At 41.4% G+C, this 20258-nt stretch overlaps 1 protein-coding gene across 1 annotated transcript in view; it reads right to left on the bottom strand.

The window, feature by feature from the left end:
- Positions 1 to 346: 346 nt before the first annotated feature.
- Positions 347 to 20258, bottom strand: part of FBXL17 (F-box and leucine rich repeat protein 17) — a gene marked incomplete at its 5' end in the record, with an annotated part of 499405 nt that continues 479493 nt past the window's right edge. Inside the window, one exon of the mRNA XM_080803904.1 lies at positions 347 to 1443. Coding sequence (XP_080660030.1) covers positions 1303 to 1443 — 141 coding nt within the window. The 3' untranslated portion in view covers positions 347 to 1302. The remainder of the gene's footprint in view (positions 1444 to 20258) is intronic.

The following is a 20258-nucleotide window of genomic DNA, read 5'->3' as shown; positions in this document are numbered from 1 at the left end:
GCTGGCAATCTTTAAACAAAGAAATGCTTATTTCTGACGAGTGTAAACAGAATCTTAAGGAAAACATTTTCCTCTTAACTCATACATTAACCAGCAATAGATCTTTATAGTAGCACAAGAACTATTCAAAAATAACATGCATATATCCAAAACACCTGTTCTAAAGCCCAAAGCAAAGCAAAAAAAAAAAAAAAAAAAGAAAAGAAAAAAAAAAAAGAAAGATTGTCTACTTATATCTCACTCATTAATCTTCTATTCATGTGACTACCTCCAAATCTCAGGAATCTATTTTCATAATTACCAAAATTAACAAAAATAATTAAATGATCTGTAGTTTTTTCTTTTTAAAATAACTGCACACTATTAATTACATTGGTGCCTTTAATGTGGATAATGCTAAAATTAGCTCCAAATATCATTAAAATATATCTGGGCCAGTTACTATCCATGAAATAAAAACTAATACAATGTTAACATAAAACTTAAGTAAAATATTCAGGACTCAACAGAACACATTTGCAGAATAATGAATAATTAACTTTTGTGAGCTGGCCAGGGGAGTTCAGATCGTTGCCTCCACATAAAAAACTTCACAGAAGGCTTTATTTTCTCTAGTCCCTACCTCACCTATAGACAGCAAGTCAGCTCCTGCAGGTAGACTGAGGCAGTGCCACAGCAGATGACACGTTCCCTCAGGGACCCGGAGGAAGGCCCCTTCTGTCAGAAAACGATGTAGAAAGAAACTGCCCTGGAGTTTGTGCACACGTGCTCATGTACACGTAGAGGAGGGGGTGTGAGAACCTATATGTGTGGGTGTGCCTACAATTTTGCAAATTATTGGTTTCCTGGTTTCTAATTAGTGCAACATCACTTCTGGTCTGGTCATCATCAGGAGAAGTGCACGATTCTATCTCATCAAAAGAGAAGGCACATGCCTTCCTGTTGGGGCATCTTTAAGAGGCAGTAATTAGAAGATCAAAATAATAGACCAAAGATTTTTGGTTTTACGGTAAAAAAAAAAAAATTTCCTTTAGAGAAATAAGCCTTTGAACTTAAAAACTAAAGGTTCTGTGGCTTTCGAAATCTTTAATTTTTAAGGAAAATAACTCCCAGCTCACCTGGGAACAAATAGCAGTTGCGCTTATGCTATGCAGTATGCAAACAAGACACAAACATACACACTAGGGTACACCCGTAGACATGGAACAGTTAAAACCTTTCCAAGGGATCACCCACCCCAGATCTCCAATTGCTCTCCACCCTGCTGAATGATCCGAGTGGACGTGCGCACGGACAGGAGTGTTAGGAGGAGGTGGCAGACATGTTGGGGGTCCATCCCATCTGATAGGCTCTCTCCAAGGTCCTCTTGCAGTCCTGCAGCACGGTGCTGAAGGTGATGTGGGGGTACTGCTGTACCAGCTGCTCCACCGTCACTTCGTTGACCTGCAACCACAGAAGAGCCGCCGTCACGCACACGGACCGCTGAAACCACCAGCTGCCCGTGTCCTCGGGCGTGCTGTCGGTGGCACTGGCAACCGTCACCCTCACCCTCAGCAGCGTGAGAAAGCATTTTATAAGTTACGTGTTCCTTTTTGTCTGACCTTCCTGATTTCCTAAGTACTGGCGTTCATTCACCCCTGGAGATTTGGAGATTTTTGAAAAAGACATATGATATCAAGAAATCAAATATGTTTTCTAGAAGCACAAATGATGGTGACTTACTGAGATCTTAACAATACCCATGGAAAAGCTAGTGCTTGGGAGGAGAGGCAGTGGTACGATAGCATTCTTATGTGCGTTTGACTTCATCATCGACCTGACAGCTTCTTTAGGATAAAACTGTAGCTTGGTACAGAAGATCCACAGGATTCTAGATAGAAGTGTTGGGGAAAATGTTTATTTTTCTTTCCTTTAAATGTTAAGGTATTGCAAACTTCAAGTCCCTTTGTGAAAAGGGCTGAAATGTGAGGAATCAATAATTAAAACATACATGGCTGGCAGGTCAGGGATGGCCCCAGTAGACCTTAACCATCAAAGATACCACCTTGATTCTTGATTAGACAAGGCAATCAGACAGGCCTAATTAAAACTAACACCTTTACAATTGCTGTGCTGTGAAGGGATTAATTTGTCAATTATTTTTAAGCTGATTGCAGTTCATATCACAGAAGTAGACAGCTTCCTTCATCCTTTAGATAAATAAATGATTAACCTAAGAACCACAACTTTTAGGTAGCTTTATTTAAAATCTTTATTGAACACTTGGGCATTTTCAAATACATCAATATTTCATTTATCCTGAGTAAGCTGGTCTGAAAGAAGGTGCTTATGATACACAATTTTATGCTCCCTCTCCATGTCTGTCCATTATCGGAAAAGATCAGGACCACCAGGAAAAACCTAAAACAACATCAAACCCTTGCTGTTTGCTTTGAAAGCCTGTTTAGAAGTATGACGATCATGACATTCAGTCATCTGCACTTTTCTGAAATAACATGATGCTTTCTGGGTGATTTGGAAAACTATGTTATATATAATCTTATTTTTTTTAATTGAAAATTGATATTTCAACATTTCATTGATGATACTTAATCTGTCAGAATACCTCTCTATTCAAGACTTGTTTGTATTTAAATCAACTTTCGTTCCAAATTCAATCAAACCATGTAGTTAATTCTTTTTTGTGATATAGATAACAATGTATAACATTGTTTTCAAAAACAAGAAGAAAATAATCTTAAATAAAAAGGAAAAACTGATATACAAGTTAGAGTTGAGAATATGCACTGAAGGCCTTAACAGGATTTGTAAGCAGTGTTTTTAATTTTTTAACTTAAACTTATGCTCTAAGTCTTGCTTGAGTTGAGGCAGCTTATAACAGTACAGATAAAAGGTCATGTACCATATAGCCCTGCCTATCTCTCTAGCATATTTTTAATACTCCAGTCACCTGACATAATTTCAGATCATCAAAATATCCAAGTTTCTTCTGGTCTCAGGGTCCGCGCACATGTTACTCTCTTTCCTGGAATACTTTTTAATCCACTTTCCCCTAAAAACCCCTCCTTTATGCCTACTTCCTAGTCGTTCTTGAGTTCTCAGCTTCAGTGTCACTGCCCCAGGAGACTCTGACCACTGCCCTATCCTTGCTCCCCTTCCGAAGCTAGGTAAGGATTCCGGGTTATTTATTCTTTCGGCTTTGCCCACTTTGACTTCATAGCACTTATAAAGTTAGTTTATAATTGCTTCATTTAATATCTCTTTCTCCTGCTCTAATGTACAATCCATAAGAGCCAAGATCCTTTTTGTGTCCCATAAGTCAGGCCTAGTGATTAGTGAATGAATGATAAAATACATACCAAATAATAAAGAAAAAATAGAAACTCAAAGCAAGGCAAAGCCATACACTAACATATTAATCACAAAGACCAATGATTCCCTGGGGAATTCCTATTTGGCTCAGGAATTCCCTTCTTCAGAAGTTTTCCCTAAGCAGGCCTATCTCCCAGAGAGGTTGGGGTAGGTACCCCCTTTCCTGTGCACCTGTGGTGGGCACCTTGCACGGTTTTTCTTTACTTAAGCACTCTCACGTTGCAATCATCTCTTTACTTGCCTGTCCCTTCCACCTGAACATAAGCCTCCGGGGACCAGGGGACTGCCTTTTATCTTTAAGCCTAGCAAGCTGCGCCCAACATGGAGAAGAAACGTGGCAACTGTGGTTCATACCATGGACTTCAGAGTCAACCGGAAACAGGCTAGAACCCTGGTTTCACTTTATTTCTTCAAGATTTAGTTTCCTCAACTGTATACACAGGAAAAAAGTACTTAAGGAATAGGATTGTTATAAGGATTAAGTATAATGATATGCTTAACATTGTGACTGACTTAAAAAGGTCCTCAAGTGGTAGCTTTTAATATTAAAGCAGGCGCTCAATAACCAATTAATTCATGATATGTTAGGGTGACCAATTCTCTATAGTGATGCTCAATATTGTTCAATTTCTGAGATATTTCAGAAATGAGCTCTGATAACATTAGTTGTAATGTTCAAAATAAAATCATCACAGGGCAAGAAGTAACCTTTAAAACGTACTTCATATACAAGCCAGAATCTATTATATCTTATTAGTCTCTGTGAGAGATTCCAGAACTTTCCTTAATAAAACGGTTCAGGCTTTAAATACCTACTTTCGGAACATCCTCCTTTTCTTTACCTGATGCTTCCCATTCTGTTGTTAGTTTACCTTCCTCCCTCCTGCCATCAACAAACCCGTAAGGATGCAGTTCCCATTAAGAAAGAAATGAAGTCACTTGGTCAGAGAGGATGCCCAGAGAATCTACATTGCATTGCAAGGGAAGAAAGTGTGGTCCGAGCCACTTGATATTCAAGGAACAGCTACCTGAAAAGAGACGATAAAGAATGGAGAAGAAAAGACATTTAAACCCACCCTAAAGATGGGGACAGCCTTTGGTGCTGTATCTTTTCTAATCTACACATGGGCCCGTATAAAGTCCTCTACCTAGGACTGACAGGGAATTGTTTTGGAGATGCAATTTTTTAAAAACAGAAAATATCTCTATGTGATAACTGTTTTACAGGAATATAGATACAATTTACCCTAAGCAAACTCGATATGTGATGATAAATTTATGAAGCACATTGATGAGGGGATAATTGTCCACTTGGTAAAGTCTTCCATGGTGAGGTTAATATACTTTTTCAGCTCTCCCAACGTCTTTTATACATCCTTTGATTTACCAAAATTCAAGTTACCTACTTCTTTTGCATTAAGTAATGTCTACCTGTACCTGGGAATACAGAGTATATTAGCTCTCTGGCTTTCACAGGTTATGAGCGAGAATAGACAGTAATTTGGCTTCATATGGCTGTATGAAAAGCAGAACAAGTAATCCTCTGCGGATATAATATGTCTTCTAAGCAATCTTTTTGCTAACTGTGCTCTGTAAATTCTAGAAAACAAAGCAGAGGGGAAAATGCAAATATTCCATGTTGGAGCTTTGTTGGGCAGAAGCTATTCAGGGGAAATACATGTGTTCCCTCTAGGGAGGGTTCTATCTTTTCCTTATAGTGTCTCCTGGCGATAGAGTGTGGCAAATTTTATACTAAAGTTATTTTCATTTACTCCTCAGAAGTACAAATTATGCTCACCTCTTTGTATAGAATCCATAAGCACTTTGGTGTCTTAGAGAAAGAGTTCGGTGTAAGACACCAGGAGGGTCCAAATCATTTTAAATCGTTACGCCTACATACACATTTCTGCAGACATTTTGTCATGCACAACTCTACTGGCTAGAATGAAAAGAACCATTCTCTGTTCCAACTCACAAAATGTGTGTAATATAAAAAAGGAACGTAGATGAATTTTTTAAAATTTCCCCATGATCCCTGGTTTTCTGTATTCAATTTCTTTTCCTCTTGCTGAAAACTATCAATGGCAACTCCTATATTACACAGGAGATTTGAAAAATGCAGCCTATCTTCCTAAAGAAATATGCACTGGTGTCATTTGAAGAAATTACTGTGATTAAAGGGAAAACAGTGTGTACCACGGGTTTTTTTTTTTTTTAAATATAAGAAAGAGTGGATTTTATAGTTCTCTCCAAAGACCGCATAACCATAATTTACATTTTCAAAATTATTATAACTCTTTTCAAGATAGTAGCAATTTGTCTGGTATTTTAATCTATTTTGAGTTAACATCTATTAGCACTTTTTGAAAATGTGAGGTAAATTGCTATGCTAATTAAGGTAAATCACACCATAGTTTCATTCTACTGCTGCTGCTACTATGGAAGGGTGAGGAGAGAACCTTCAGAGCTTCCGAGATTCAGCTGAACTGATTTATCTAGACCATCACACTGCTGTTTCCCCTCCTTATCAATACTTTGCCCAGAAAGTTCCAGCTAAGTGTAAGCCCAAGGCTGAAGTAGCTCCCTAATGATACCTACGGTTCAAAAAAATACTATTTCTGATAAAATTTGCTGAAGAAACCATTTATATTATGTGATTCTTATTTCCTCTTTGCCTTATGTTTTTAAAATAGGACATGTTTCTTATGAGGGAGGAAATATTTGACACCTGAGTATATCAAAATCACACTTATGAATATAATAACCCACCTAAAATCACTTTTTTAAAAATCACTTTTTTCTAAATGGAGAAAGTTTCCCTGCAGAAAGTGGCCACTACTGAAAATACCAATACCAATAATACGTATTGCGTTATCTCTAAACTGAAAGTTCCTTGACAGCAAAGAGTATTTGAGTCATCCCTTTGTTTTTAGTCCTATGCACATTGCCCACTGTATTCTTACCCCATTAGATTATGAACTCAAGAGACAGGAGTTTCTGTTGGTTTTGTTCAATGCCAAATCCCTAGCACCTATAGAATGCCGAGCACCTAGTAACGACCCAATAAATATTTGCTGGCTCAATTAATGCAGCGGTCATTCAATGAATAGGTACTGAGTAAACACAGAAGCACCGATAAGTAAGTACTGCGCCAGACATTGTGGAGGTGAGCTCACCTTGTTCCCAGACTGGTCAGCTACAGTGATGCAGTCTCTAAAGTCTTGACATTATGGCGGCTCCAAACTCCTTTCGTCCTTTGAAGCTCATACCCAAGGTGATTCTTTGTGCTACTCTCCTTTCCATGTGACATCACAGGGTGCCTCTTTCCAGATACACCTTCCCTGGGGTTTCCAACAGTTTTACACAGGAGACCAAAGTAGCTCATGATGGTGGTTCAGCCATTTTTGTTGGGTCATGCTGCTGTCAGGCGGTACTCAGGAAATGCCCAAGCTGTGCTTCAGTTAAATGATGGTAGCCTTCCTTACTGGAGATCAGTGACATATTATACTGGTTGGATAACACCGAGAAATATGTTTATAGTCACTAGATATGAGCCAGTTTGCAAAACTTCGCAAAAACCCACATGGTTCAGAAGATTTAATGCTTCGGCTTACAGCATCAGCACCCTGCTTAGTGTGGCAGACCCAGGAGGGCCCCACAGAAGATTCTGAAATTCTGTGACATTTAAGGTCCCTTCTCATGTCACAGTTATCTGGTGGTGGAAGGGGAACTGTGGGCACATCTCCTGACTCAGAACAATGCTATCTCCTGTAATTTTTTGGGCTTCCGCAATTCTACCTGTCTTCACTGCTACCTGGGGGAAAATGGCAACCCGGGGAACTTTTTGTTGTTGTTGGTTTTGTCATCATGGTGGTGTTAGGGATCTGTCGTTCCAGATAGCATGAAAGTAATACTCATGCTATCATGAGTGACTCATGGTAGAGTCTCAGACAAGGAAAACTTCTGCAACCCAAACTGTCCAATGCACTCCACGGAGAAGAAACACTGTGCTCATCAGAATTAAGTACTCATGTGGTAAGGGACAAATCAAACACATTTCTTCTCTCCAGCATGGTTTACTTTGGCAAAATACTTGAACATAATTTGCTCATTTGTCATCCTAATGACCAATAGAGGCAAAACAAAAGCATGTCCCCATTCCAGCACGGAGGGAACAGGAAAAGTATTCAATGAGCGTTTATAATTTTCCAGGCATATCAGCATTAATGTTCCCTGTTACAGGTGAACTGTGGCTCAGAAAGAACTGGTATTTCACACGGGGTCATGCAGCTGGTAAACAGGAGCCAGGATTTGAATCCAGGACCCCTCAACACAAATGTTCTCTGCCTTGTGGCGTGTTGGCCTGGCATACAGGTAACAGCGAGGTGCTGACTGGGGCCTAACTGATCTCCTGCCCCAGTAAAACATTCGCTGACGTTCAATTTCCATCTACATGACAAAAAATGATTTCAATTTACATACAAATACATTTCAAAGTTCTTTACAATGTTTTCAAAATGGCTGCTCTGTGCAATGTCAATTCTAATGGATCTCACATGGCTTGGGGAATATTCTGTTGTGGAGTTGTGGTTGCACGAGACTTTGAAACATGACAGAGACGTAATGATGTTGCAGGACAGACAAGGGACCTCCTGGCAGGGCACACAGGCCCATGACATAAACAGGCACTGCTTTCTCTCCAGTCCCCGGCCCATCAAAACATTTTTCCGTGTCCCAGAGGTACAATGACCAACATGACAGATATGGTCCCTGTCCTCTGGGAGCAGGGAAAATTGACAATTACAGCCACAGCAAAGCCTGAGAAGCCCTTTCTAGGGGAAGTGCAGGTGGCTGTGGACAGAGGCACCCAGCCTTCTCCAGGAGTGCGGGAAAAGGCTTTCCGAAAGAAGTGGTATTTAGTCGAACTTCTGAAGGACAAGGAGGCATCAGCCTGTGCACATATGTGTCAAATACACACATATTATTCAGGGAAGAAAGGAAACCCGTTCGTGCACCCAGAAAACAACTCCACTCTGTCCCTTACTTTGTAAGCTTTGTTAAGGCAATGTTTCTGCAGCTCACCTAGCAAACTCAAGGGTATAACTGAAGTAGATCTTGTTTCACATGGCTCTGTTCTGAGGAGAGGAGGGTGAAGAAAATGAACCCTTCTATCTGCAGGGGGGGAAGTAAGGAACCCACAGTACCTCTGTGAAGGGGCTGCAAATAGCACACTCAACTCCTCTCTCCTAATTCAGGGCTCTTGCCCTCACACTGGTCTGTCATTCTTCACAGACTCCCTGGGCAATGTCACTCACTGCTAACAGTCCCAGCGGCTGACTCCTGGCGGCCCAGAGGCAGAGTGTTGTCTGTCGGGCAATCCGCCTCCAGAATCTGCTTCTCTCTGACTTTCTCGGCTCTCTGGGAAACTGTACTGGTTATCTGTGGAACCTGGCATGCACAAGGTGTAGCAAAAGTCACCATGGACGATGCATATTCAAATAAGGCCCAATTGCTCCTTAAGCAAGTGCCCACTGGCCCCAAGATGGGCACATATCAAAATGGATAAAATGAGGGTAATGTAAATTCTAGTAATACGTCAAATTTCCATGTAAATGAGATGAGTCATCTAAGTGCAGTTTAAAATATTTTAAATAGGATACTAAGAAAAGAATAAAACAGCAGATGATACATTGATTTTCCTGGGACCCTGCACAGCCAACACCATGCGCCAGGCTCTCTTCAGGGATTCCAATTCCTTCCCTTGCAGTGGGACTTGTCACGTCCCTGTTTGGGTGATGTGCTGTGTCCCACTGATGCTGCCCTATGTTAGAACACAGAGGTCCAGAACACCAAAAATTGGGAGTGACTACGCTCTCTCACTTCACCTTTCTCTTCAGCGGCAAAGCTAAGCCTCCCAGAAGTCTGGAGGAGCATACAGCAGTAGCTCAGTAGGCACGAACAGACTGTGGGCAGAGCCCACAATGAAGAGAAAGGGTCTTCCCCAGACTGGTGAGGGCCGTGAAAGTGATTCTAGGTGTGAGCCAAAGCACCTGCTCTTTGTCTCTACTCTACAGGCAACTTCCCATTCTTTTCCTTCCCTCCACCTCTCTCAGTCAAACCAATGTCCTTCTCCATGAACTCCACGGTAACTCATACATAACAAATATTTGATATGTGTTTCTGGACATGGGATGAGTTAAACTGTGTCTGCAACCAAGAACACAAACAAGAACATAGTGGATCTCAGCCCAGCTGCTCACTAGAATCACCTGGAGATCTTTTAAAAATCCTGACACTCAGGTCATATCCCAGACCGACTGTATCTTAATCTTGGGGGAGGGGATCCCACACACCAGTAGTTTTTGAAGTCCTCCCCTGCCAATTCCAGATTTCAATGTGCAGCTCAGGTTGACACCTACTGGTCTGTAGCTTTCAAGTGAAGAGCCTGTAGGGCGCACAGGTGATTTCTGCTCTTGGGAATCTGAAGGCAAGGTCTGAAATAAGATCATTTAAAGATAACAAGTACACACTTGCCTCCCACATTGCCCTCTACATTAGTCTGAGTCAGGGCTTCTGGAGAAAGAAACTGCTGCTCCTACAGCTTATTAGTCCATCATTTTACAAATACTCATCACTAAGTGAAACAAAAGGTACATTTTTTGAAAGCGGTAAAAACAGACTCGTTTCCTCTCCTTCAGCATTGACCAGTGTTGGGACTTTAGTTGGGCACAGCCAAAGAAGGCCACCTTCTCACCTTCCCAACAGCTGCTGAAAGGGAAGCCTCCCTTAAACAAAGCTGTCACGTGGGTGTAGGTGGTGCTTCCTCAAGGGACCACCCATGAGATGGAAGTATGGGGCATACACAACTACGTATTTAATAAAATTTGAAGAAGAAAAACAGATAATCTTATTGGAGACTAAAGGCCACCTGCTGAAGATGGGAGTCAACTGACCGATTATAGGCCACCCACAATGCACTATGCTTCATGCATGAACCTCTTACTACTGGCCTGAGGACTTCAAGGACGTATTTTTTTTTTTTTTTTTTAACAGAGAGAGGTAAGAAATATTACTCTTGGGTGGCAAAAAACTCATCTAAAAGTCCCAAAGCATAGAAAGAGACAGATACTGAGAATGCAATGAACCTGACAGAGGCAGGCTCATAAATTCAGTCAACTTTGTCAAATGCAGTCATTCCATTTCAGAATCTGCAATGATTGGAAGTGCTATGCTCTGTCAATATCACAACAGGCCTGGCTTCATGCTGTCTCTTTTTCATGAAATGTGGGTTGCCTGTTAACACTAGCATTGCTTTCTATTCACTTGAATTAGCACAGTGAGAAAGCAGCAAAGAACCTGGGAGGATGAGGATCACAGAAACGCCTGCAGTGTTAAGTTGAGAATCGGGGCTCGCCAACCTGAAGCCTCTAATTAGAGATTAGTGTGACAGGAGTCCAACAACCAAGACTGTCAGAGAGAGAAATTAGTGACATTTTCATTCCCTGTTCCACCAAGCAATCTTCCACCAAGGAGGATGTTTCAAGTCAAGTGTAAGCTCTATGTATAGCCTCGTGTCATCCATTCAGAAGCCACGGACCACTGGCCTTGGAATTGACCCATGGCACAAATCTGCACACTTTTTTTTGGTATAGATTTGCATGTGTGGCACAGATGGGAACCAAAGCAGACCTGTGTGGGACATCAAGATGGAGAAAGCCACTTGGGGAGTCATCTGCGAAGCTCTAAATGGTTCAGCGAAAGACTGACTATTTGAGAAACACTGGGCCCTAATAAGATAATTAATGTAGTCACTAACTGAGCGGTAAGTGCAATGTATTTTTAGAACACATCTGGGTGTTTCTAAATTCAACTCTTCAAGTTAAGCTGAAAAACACAATAGAGAAAGAAGACTCTCAGAACTAAAAATGTCTTTTCTTTTATGTTTAATGGGTTTCTTGATTTCAGTTTTTATTTTCTTACATAAAGCCTAGGGCAGTGGTAATCACCGGTGGACACCTAATGAAAAAAAAAATCTTTCTAAAAACGGCGGTTTCCATCAGGTAGAATTGATGGATTTGACCTGTTTCCTAAAACAAATTTATTACCAACAAAAGTTTATTCTACATAAAATTGATCTGTAAATCTGTAGATGAGAAAACCTGAAAACAGGTGATATTTTTGGTGCTCAGAAGAGAGACTCTACATAAATCAGAGCATTCTGGGGTTAGTCTCTGAAGGGATCAGAGTCCAATCATAAAACAGATGCCTGGACTCCATCTGTGGCTCTCCCGAACCCCAGGGGCTTTTGGCTACACTCGGAATCCCCCAGTTACAAAAACTGGTATTAAATCCAAGGTATCATCTTTCTTAGTCATTTATTTCCCTCTGTCCAGATAGTTTTTTTAAAATGATTTTATTGATCTATTTGACACAGAGTTGAGAGAGAGAGAGAAAGAGAGAGAGAACACAAGCAAGGGAAGCAGGAGAGCAAGAGGGAGAAGCAGACTCCCCGCTGAGCATGGATCCTGACTGGGGGACTCGATCCCAGAACGCGGGGATCACGACCTGAGCCAAAGGCAGATGCTTAACCAACTGAGCCACCCAGGTGCCCCTCCAGCTACTCCTTACAATCTATAAAACTGTTAGAAGGAAGTGGGAGCTAATGTTTTTCAAACTTGCTTGTAGCTATATAATACTTCGGCAAACCAAAATAACAAACAAGCAAACCAAGTAAGTAAACTAAATGAATGAACCAATGAAAGTGGTTGAAGTCAGATGTAAGGACCAGGCCCCCTGCCCACTCTGTCATTCCCAGAGCCTCCTCAGAACCTTGGAGCTACACAGAATGCAGAAGAGAAACAAAGCCCACCCCCTACCCCGCCCCCTGCCACTGATACATGTTTGTTTAGTAACTGTTAAGTACCAGCCACTGTGGCAGGCTCTGGCAAGACAACCTAGAAGCAGAAATCCATGGATCTTATATTCTAATGAGCAGGAGAGGGATGGGGACGACGAAGGTAAGCATTCACCGTCACAGCAAATAAGAGCTAATGTTTATTGCTTGCTAAGGAACTTTCCATACATTAACTCATTTAATCCTCTCCATAGTTTATGGGAGAGGTATTATTTTTATTTCCACTTCACAGATGAGGGAAGCAGCCCGGGAGATTAGAAAAGCCAGGAGCATGGTGACATTGAAGGCAAGAGAAAAGCATTCTCATGAAGGAGGACATGGTTACCACAGTGATGCAGCTGCTGGGATACGAAGCAAACTGTGGACAGAAAAGTGGCCACTGGATGTGGTGATGAGGAAGTGACTGGTGACACTGGAAAGAGCAGAATCAGCAGAGTGGCGGAAAACAGAACGGCAGAGGACCTCGGCTGAAGGCAGATGCAGGATCAAAGCAAGGTTCTTTATGCAGAGGAAATCTACTTTGGGGTGCCATTTCTGACAATTAATCTGCAGACTCACAGGACATACTGTAATTGCCTGCTTGCTTGTCTGTTTCCCCCAGGAGGCTGTGGGCTCCGTGGGGGTAGGGACTGTCTCATTCACTGTTTTTTCAACCTGTCACCTATCACAGTGACTGGATCACAGGAAGCGACTCAATGGAGATATCTTGAATAAACGGACAAAATATATGATAACTACTGGGGTCAGGGAGGGAGTTTAGGTTTCTTCTTGAAAAACTGCTTGCCAAACAAAATTTTCCCTGCAAACCGACTGCTGAATGGCTGGGTCTCCCATGCAGGCTTAGCCGGTTCCTTCCAGAGGGGCAGTCGTCCCCGAGTCTCCTAAGCCACTGCAAGCTGTCCTTGCTTCTACTATGAAGTCAGGTGCTTAGGAGTTCTGGGATCTAATCTGAGCCTTGTTAAGAAACTGCTGTTACCTTTTCTATTTCTAAATTAGAAAAATAATATGAACCTGCAACCTAATTCTTTCATATAATTACTTAAGCCAAATCAAAGTTCCAAGGAGATTATTTACTGCAAAGCAATGACGCTCCCGGGTGCCTTCAGGCAAACTCCAGCGTAATATTCTATTCACCCTACAGCATCTGGGGAACAGCAGACCCTCTCCTTCCTTTCTACAAAAAAAAAAAAAAAAAAAAAAATTTCACTATACATCAATCCCCTAACAGAAGTGAACAAAATAGAAGCAGTTACTTACAGCGCACTCCCTTAAAAGGTTCTAGGGGAGATGTCGATTTTCCTGAAGAAGCAAACCTAACAAGTCTCAGCCTGGACACTGTGTGGCCGTCTAACCTGGCAAGTCTTTACTCTTCACAAGAAAGAACTGTGACCTACTGGTCTCTGAATTTCTTCTTCCTTTATAAATATAAGTTATTTAACGGGTTTTAAGTATGAAAAAAACAGATTCTACTTGTTCCTGAGAACTGCTACGTCTCGGGGCTTAGTTTTTCTTTGTAAGATATTAGCATGTGAATTTATATTCACGGATACAATCTTATGAACCAGGTAGTTCATGTCATGGTTAAATATCACATACAAGGTTCCAGAACAGATATGTATATGAGAATAAATACGGTAGTAGTCGCAGCTGACATTTACCGAGGGCTTACAGCATGTGTGACATTGGGCTGAGCAGTCTGTGCCGGGAGCTCATTTAATCTCAGAACAACCCTATGGAGTAAATACATCGCAGTTTTTTCGGGTGGTGAAACTGAGTCTTTTAGGGATTAAGCTGTCCAAAATCCCACAGACAGTAAAGTGAAGGAAGTAGTCTGACACCGGTGCTCGCCAGTTTAACCTCTGCCGTAAAGCTCCATGTTGTGTTTCTTGCCCTAATACTGAAATACAGGGAAGGCCTTTTGGGTGAATAGGACTGGAAGAGGAGGCGGTGGGAACGCTTGGCTGCTTCGAGGTTGCGAGGTAACCTCTGAATTCCAGCTGATGTGTTTTTCTGTTTCAATTACCAAGAATAATCAGGAGAGAGTTGTAAAAATGTGTTTTAAAGTGTTCCTATGCGAAAATCACCTGGAGAAACTGTTTTATCAGCAAAAGGAACAAGATGCCGATCCTTCAAGGGAAGGACTGAGGTTCAGATTTTCGAGGTCCAGCCACGCTCTTTCACCACCATTTTTCATCTTCCCTCTTCCTCTGAGGACATGACGGTGGGCTGTCCGGGTAACGCTTCTGTCTCCCAGGCCCCGGATGGCACAATCAAATACAGTCAACACCACTCCTGCCTTATCAGGACAGAATGTTTTGTTTTTGGTTTTGTTTTTGTTTTCACTTTATTTTCTTTGATAAGGCATAAACTTTCAATCTTCAGTTTTGGCTATGGGCAGTCTGGAAACAGCTGTGCATGCATTGCAGGGGAGCGGGGAGTCCCCGCAGGTACACACTTTGTTTCATGGCTGAATTGCTACCAAAACAGTCCTGGACACAGAGCCCCACAAATTATTTTTCCTTTAAACTGATTTTTCCAGTTAGTTCTGTATATTAGTTACAGAGTCCTATATTATTTTCCCCATAGGGCTTTCCTGCTCCTGACTCCTAAACAAGCTGATAAAAACTCCATTTTCTCCACAGAAATATTTAGGTGGTTGAGGCTTTCTCTTACCGTAATTACTTCCTGAAAAATGCAGTGGTCAATTTTTCCCTGAATATTTTTACATTAAATGGGGCACACTAAAGTTGGCTCTTGATATTTTAAGGTTGTAAAGTAGATTTCTGGCTTTAAGGAGATGACTGGTTTCTATTACTTGCTTTCTGTGTTGGCTTCTCATTGATTTGATTAAATCTCTCTACTATTTAAATGAGGAACTCTGTGTGAACACAAGAATTTATTATGACCTGAAGAAATCATTTCTTACTGAAAGAAATCATCTATTTCACTCCTCAACTAAGTACTTCAGGAATTGGAGCAGGTGAGGAGAAACTGGTCTCGGCAATGGCAGTTTGATGAGAAATGAATTAATTCGATTATTTCCATGGTGTGGATCAATAATAGTCAGCCTCACAGAGGCCCCTGGCCTGAAGGCAGCTGGATAATCAATAGGATCACACAGAGGCCTCTCCTCCCCCTGCAGCCTCTCTGATCTTTTCTGGGCGGACTCTTCACGCCTGTGTAATTCTAATTTATGTCAACTAGAAATCAAAGAAATTCCAAGAGGCTTTGGTCATAGGACATTGGGGTGGACCTTTCAAAATCTATTTATGTCTATTCCTTAAGTAATGTGGCCCCCATGACCCTCCCGGCGCCTCTAGAGGCCAAGGAGAAGAAGCCTCCTGACAGAAGCTACCTGCTCCAGGCAGAGGAGCAGCGTGAGGTAAATCGAGGCACACTTTCTCCTTCCTGTCTACAACTCTGCAGGGACATAAGAACAAATAAGCATTTTTAAGCAAAATGCTTTGCCAAGAGTGGCTCCCTCAATAACGCTCTTTAATGATACCCCAGACGCTGGCATTTTCAAATCAAATGAACAGTGTATAAAATTAGTTCTGCATGAAGTTAAAAAAAGAGAGAGAGAGAGAGAGTGAAAGGGAGCTTTTAAAAGCTCCAGCATTTCTCCATCCAACTGCTTTTCACAAGGGTTTGGCATTTGAGAATTGCTACATTTATGATGTTATTCGCTGCTCATAATTCAGGCCCGCTGTCTCCAAACTTCTGTATTAACACACACTGCAGAGGTTCCCACCACGACATTTTATCACCGAGGTTTTCCACACCAGCCAGGCTGCCTCTGGCGAGGTCTGGTTTCTCAGCCAGTGCCATGCCACTGGGCTCCCTCCCTTCTCATCAACCCTGTTACCCCAAACATTTTTCATTAACCTTGAACACTGCATTTCCATTTGCCCTACAGCTTTCCCATGATTTTTTTTTGTCCTTTTCAGTTTTGTTCTCCATCCAAACTGCCTTGTAAGAAAGGAAAATATCATATTATTAGAAGAAACAGATCTATAGGGAATCTAGAGTTCTAAAGGATATTTTATTCTGAAGTTCTGAAAATGATTTCTATGACCAAAGCCATCGAATGTCTATAATCATGGAAAGCAGAGTAAACATATCTCTCTTATTAGAGTCCCGTTGATTATACAAGCAGTTTTAACTAAATCACCAAATAAATGCGTGTTAAGTTGATAGGTGATTTCGGGTCAACTCTAATTCCCAAGGTCAAGTAAGCCTTTGAACAGTCTTTAAGAATATAAGTTCACCCCAATTCATCAAAGCCGTCTCACACAGCGTTTTCTTCTCTTGGTTCTTACAATGCACTAAAGTTTAGGAGATTAAGTGGCGTCGGCTTTAAAACTCAAAGTAATGCCTCTAACATGCTTATCCATCCAGCAATCGGAACAGCTACTCAAACACGGGCTTCTTAATGCACTTCCTAATTTTACAAGTGCTCAGGGAATGCTGCGTTTGAGGAATGGCTGGAGGACTCCGCCCTGGGAGTCACCAATGTTGCCGCCCGACACACTCACTCCAGTTTAGCTTAGAGGTTGTCTGACAATCTAAGCATACGTTGCTTTCACTGCAAAGAATACATTGAATGTTTCTCTTCTGTTCTTTGTTTACCAAATGAAAGAGAGAAAGAAGAGGGAGACAGAGGAAAACACCTTTTCCTACAACAAATGCATTTTGTTATTTTCAATATCTCAAAAGCCCAAGTGAGGAAAAAAGCTCAAGCTTGGTAAAATACAGCTTCCAAATTAAATGTAAGTGGCCCCAAATGAAACTGGCTGCATGTGAAAGAAAATATTACTTGCCCTCAATATTTCGCAGAACCACAGGATCACAGAACTCAAGCCTGGGACACACAAACATCACTGACCCCATCTCTCCCCAAAGCAGGATCCCAGCGACAACATTCCTGACAAGGGGGTTAATTGTATAGATTGTCAAGGTCTCTTGCCTCTCCTCTGTCACCAGTTGGTGTGCAGAAAGGGGAAGAACTCAAATTGGCGAGTTATTAATAGTTAGCAAATTTGGTTAGGGTACAAAGAGAAGGCCGATAGACCCAAACTAGTTTTGTTCTTAATTATTGGTTGGCACAGCTGATCACACTGAGATAGATAATAGGGTCTTTTTCTCCATAGAGGCCCAGCCTCTGTGTTTTGATGTCTCTGTGTTTTGATGATGATGTCTCTGTGTTTTCTATTTCTATTCTTATTTTTCTCCATTATTATTACTTTTTTTTTGTTTCCCTGCCTATTTGAATTGTCTTATCTTCAACTCAACCTCTTCTCCCACCGCAAATCTTTCTGCATCCCTCTGCCCAGGTCTGTAAGTTGATTCCAAATACAGAGTGTTCCAGGAGGTATTAGTTTCCCTTTGTCGAGTGTGTAGAAAATGTAACTATTGACATCTAAGTACAGAAAATAATAATCTTAATTTTAAATTTAACTGAGGAAAAAGTAAAAGGGCAATGCCTTCTCTAATCTCAATTTATATTTTCTCTCTTTAATTTCTTTTCAAAATCGGACAATAGGCAGTATAATTTTTTTCCCATTTGGAAATTTCAAGTATCAAAACACAGGTTAATATGACATTGATAAGGATAATCAGTAGCACTGAGTATTTTAAGACAACATGATTATTCTAAGAATTTGGTATATGTTCACTTATTTAAATGCTCACAACAACGCTACAAGATAGGTACTATAGTTATTGTCGTTTTACAAATGAGGAAACAGAGGCACTGAGTAGGCAACCACCAAAGATGAAACTACAGAGAGCAGAGCCCAGATTTGAACCCGAACTCTGGCCTCCAAGTTCATTCCCTCAGCTATTTTAACCTCTTTGCTACTCAAGTCTTTCTGAGTCTTGATAAAAATTTGAAATCTGGAGATAGATTGCATAACATAAATTTTGAAAGCTGAGTAGCTACTTAACTCTCAATTTCCATCCAACTAAATCAACAAACAGGCTATTATGTGCAAGGCTTTACTTGCACTTTGTGGGTGGTTTGGAAACCTCTTCCGTCCTCACAGAACCTCTCGTGTCTGGCTCTGAGCTGCCATAAGCCTAGGGACGCCAGGCAGCAAGGCTGGACCCAGCATGCCCCGGGGCCAGGCTGCTCTGCAGCCGGCCAAGGGCAGACATGGTGGTGCTAGAGCCAGCAGCTCACAGAGCAGCTCACTGGCTGGAGAAAGGATTCAGAGGCCACCTGAGGAAAGGACTACTACAGTCTCAGGGATACCGTTAATCAGAACAGCCTCCCCATCTCACTTTGGAGGAATTTGCATTTGGGTAGAAAAGGATCTATTCCTTCACTTAAAATAAGCAAGATGCTGGTCAGCAAATATGTCTGGAATAATCTCCTATACTAATTGGAACACAAACTTCTACAACTCATCTCTGAAGGTGAGGCTGACCTCAACAAATCTAATGAGTGTGGACGAGAAATACAGTAATTTTTAAGAATGCTCATGGATACGCAGATACATTTTGAACACGTATGTTTTGGTGCCCTTTGTTGGGAGTACCCAGGTAGTAGTTTCTTCTGGCAGACACTGAGCAAAGCTGTTGTCATTGTTTAGTGTTTCTAGCATACTCTGTCTACTGTAGACTCTTTAACTTGTTTTAAAAAGAAATCTTTTTTTTTTTTTTAAAGATTTTATTTTTAAGTAGTCTCCAACATGGGCCTTGAACTCATGACCCCAAGATCAAGAGTCACATGTTCCACTGACCGAGCCAGCCAGATGCCCCTAAAAGAAGTCATTTTAAAGTGACAGGGTTAGTAGCAGCATCAGGTTGGTTAGTAGTGAAATTTGATGGAAACTTGCAGCCCCTGGGTCTCAGTGCTGTTGCTTAGTAACAAAGTCAGTCAGCTTTTTAGGCTCAGCTGAGAATATATAGTAAATTCTCTCTAAACATAACTAACTGGCAAAGGCCTAGTATAAGTTGGGATTTTAAAGCATTTGGAGACAAGAACTAGGTCAATTAACAAAAATGACATAGCACACAAAGGATTTGGGCCATTCTCCTATTTGCCCCCAAATATGCTACATTTAGAAAATGCATGTCCTTGGAGAGAAATATATATTTAGTTTCACTCTCTTTTGCTAGATTTGTCCCTAATCACCATTTGCAAAAGTAGCACACATGTGTAAATTATTTTAAGATGCTAGCAAGTTCTGAGCAAGTATCTGAGGTGGATCTTCCCCAAGAAAGCCATCTCTGCCCAAAGACTGCACCCAGGGTGTGCCACGACCCCCACCCAGACTCCAAAGACCTGGGGTCAGACCTTGGGTAAGTAGCCTCTAGCCAGTGCCTGGTCTTTCTGAGCCTCCATTATCTCCCCTTCGCAGTGCAGATACACACCTTCTAGATTTATAGGGGAGACATGGAAGTAACAGGGGAGAAAGCACCTCTGTAGTGGCTGGTGATCAATGCATATTTTTATCATTTTTCTTCTCAGTCTTCAGTTAAATGTGGCACAGTTTCCCAAACTCACACCCACATCTCCTGGCTAGCTCCACACACCTTCAGTGGGACCTTGGGACCATTTCTCATCATGTGCTAAAAGTGGCATCTTAAGGGTGGAAAGGTGCAAATTCCCACATAATATCCCCTCCCTGGCCCTTTCTTGCCCCCAGATGGCTGGAATACATAGATGTTGAACACTGAAATCACACACTTCAAATTGCGAAAAACCAATTTGGCACCATTCTTTCCCCCTTACTCTTGCAGGAAACTTGGAACCCAGAAAAGAATTTTACTGTTAGACCCTGCACATTGCTGTGTGCCATGCAAACATTTTTTAATTTTGGTTCATGGACTTAGGGAGAGGAGGCCAAAATCTAATTTGACTGAGTATGACTGCTTTTCCTTTCTGCATAAGCACAAAATTCATTTTTAAACAGAGAAATGCAAAAATAATCTCAGATTCATTTTAAAAATCAGGCATCTTGCGATG

Source organism: Martes martes (assembly GCF_963455335.1).
Source record: "Martes martes genome assembly, chromosome: 5".
NCBI classification, from domain to species: domain Eukaryota; kingdom Metazoa; phylum Chordata; class Mammalia; order Carnivora; family Mustelidae; genus Martes; species Martes martes.
The sequence above is the reverse complement of the archived record's forward strand: the minus strand, read 5'-3'. Positions and strand labels throughout refer to the sequence as shown.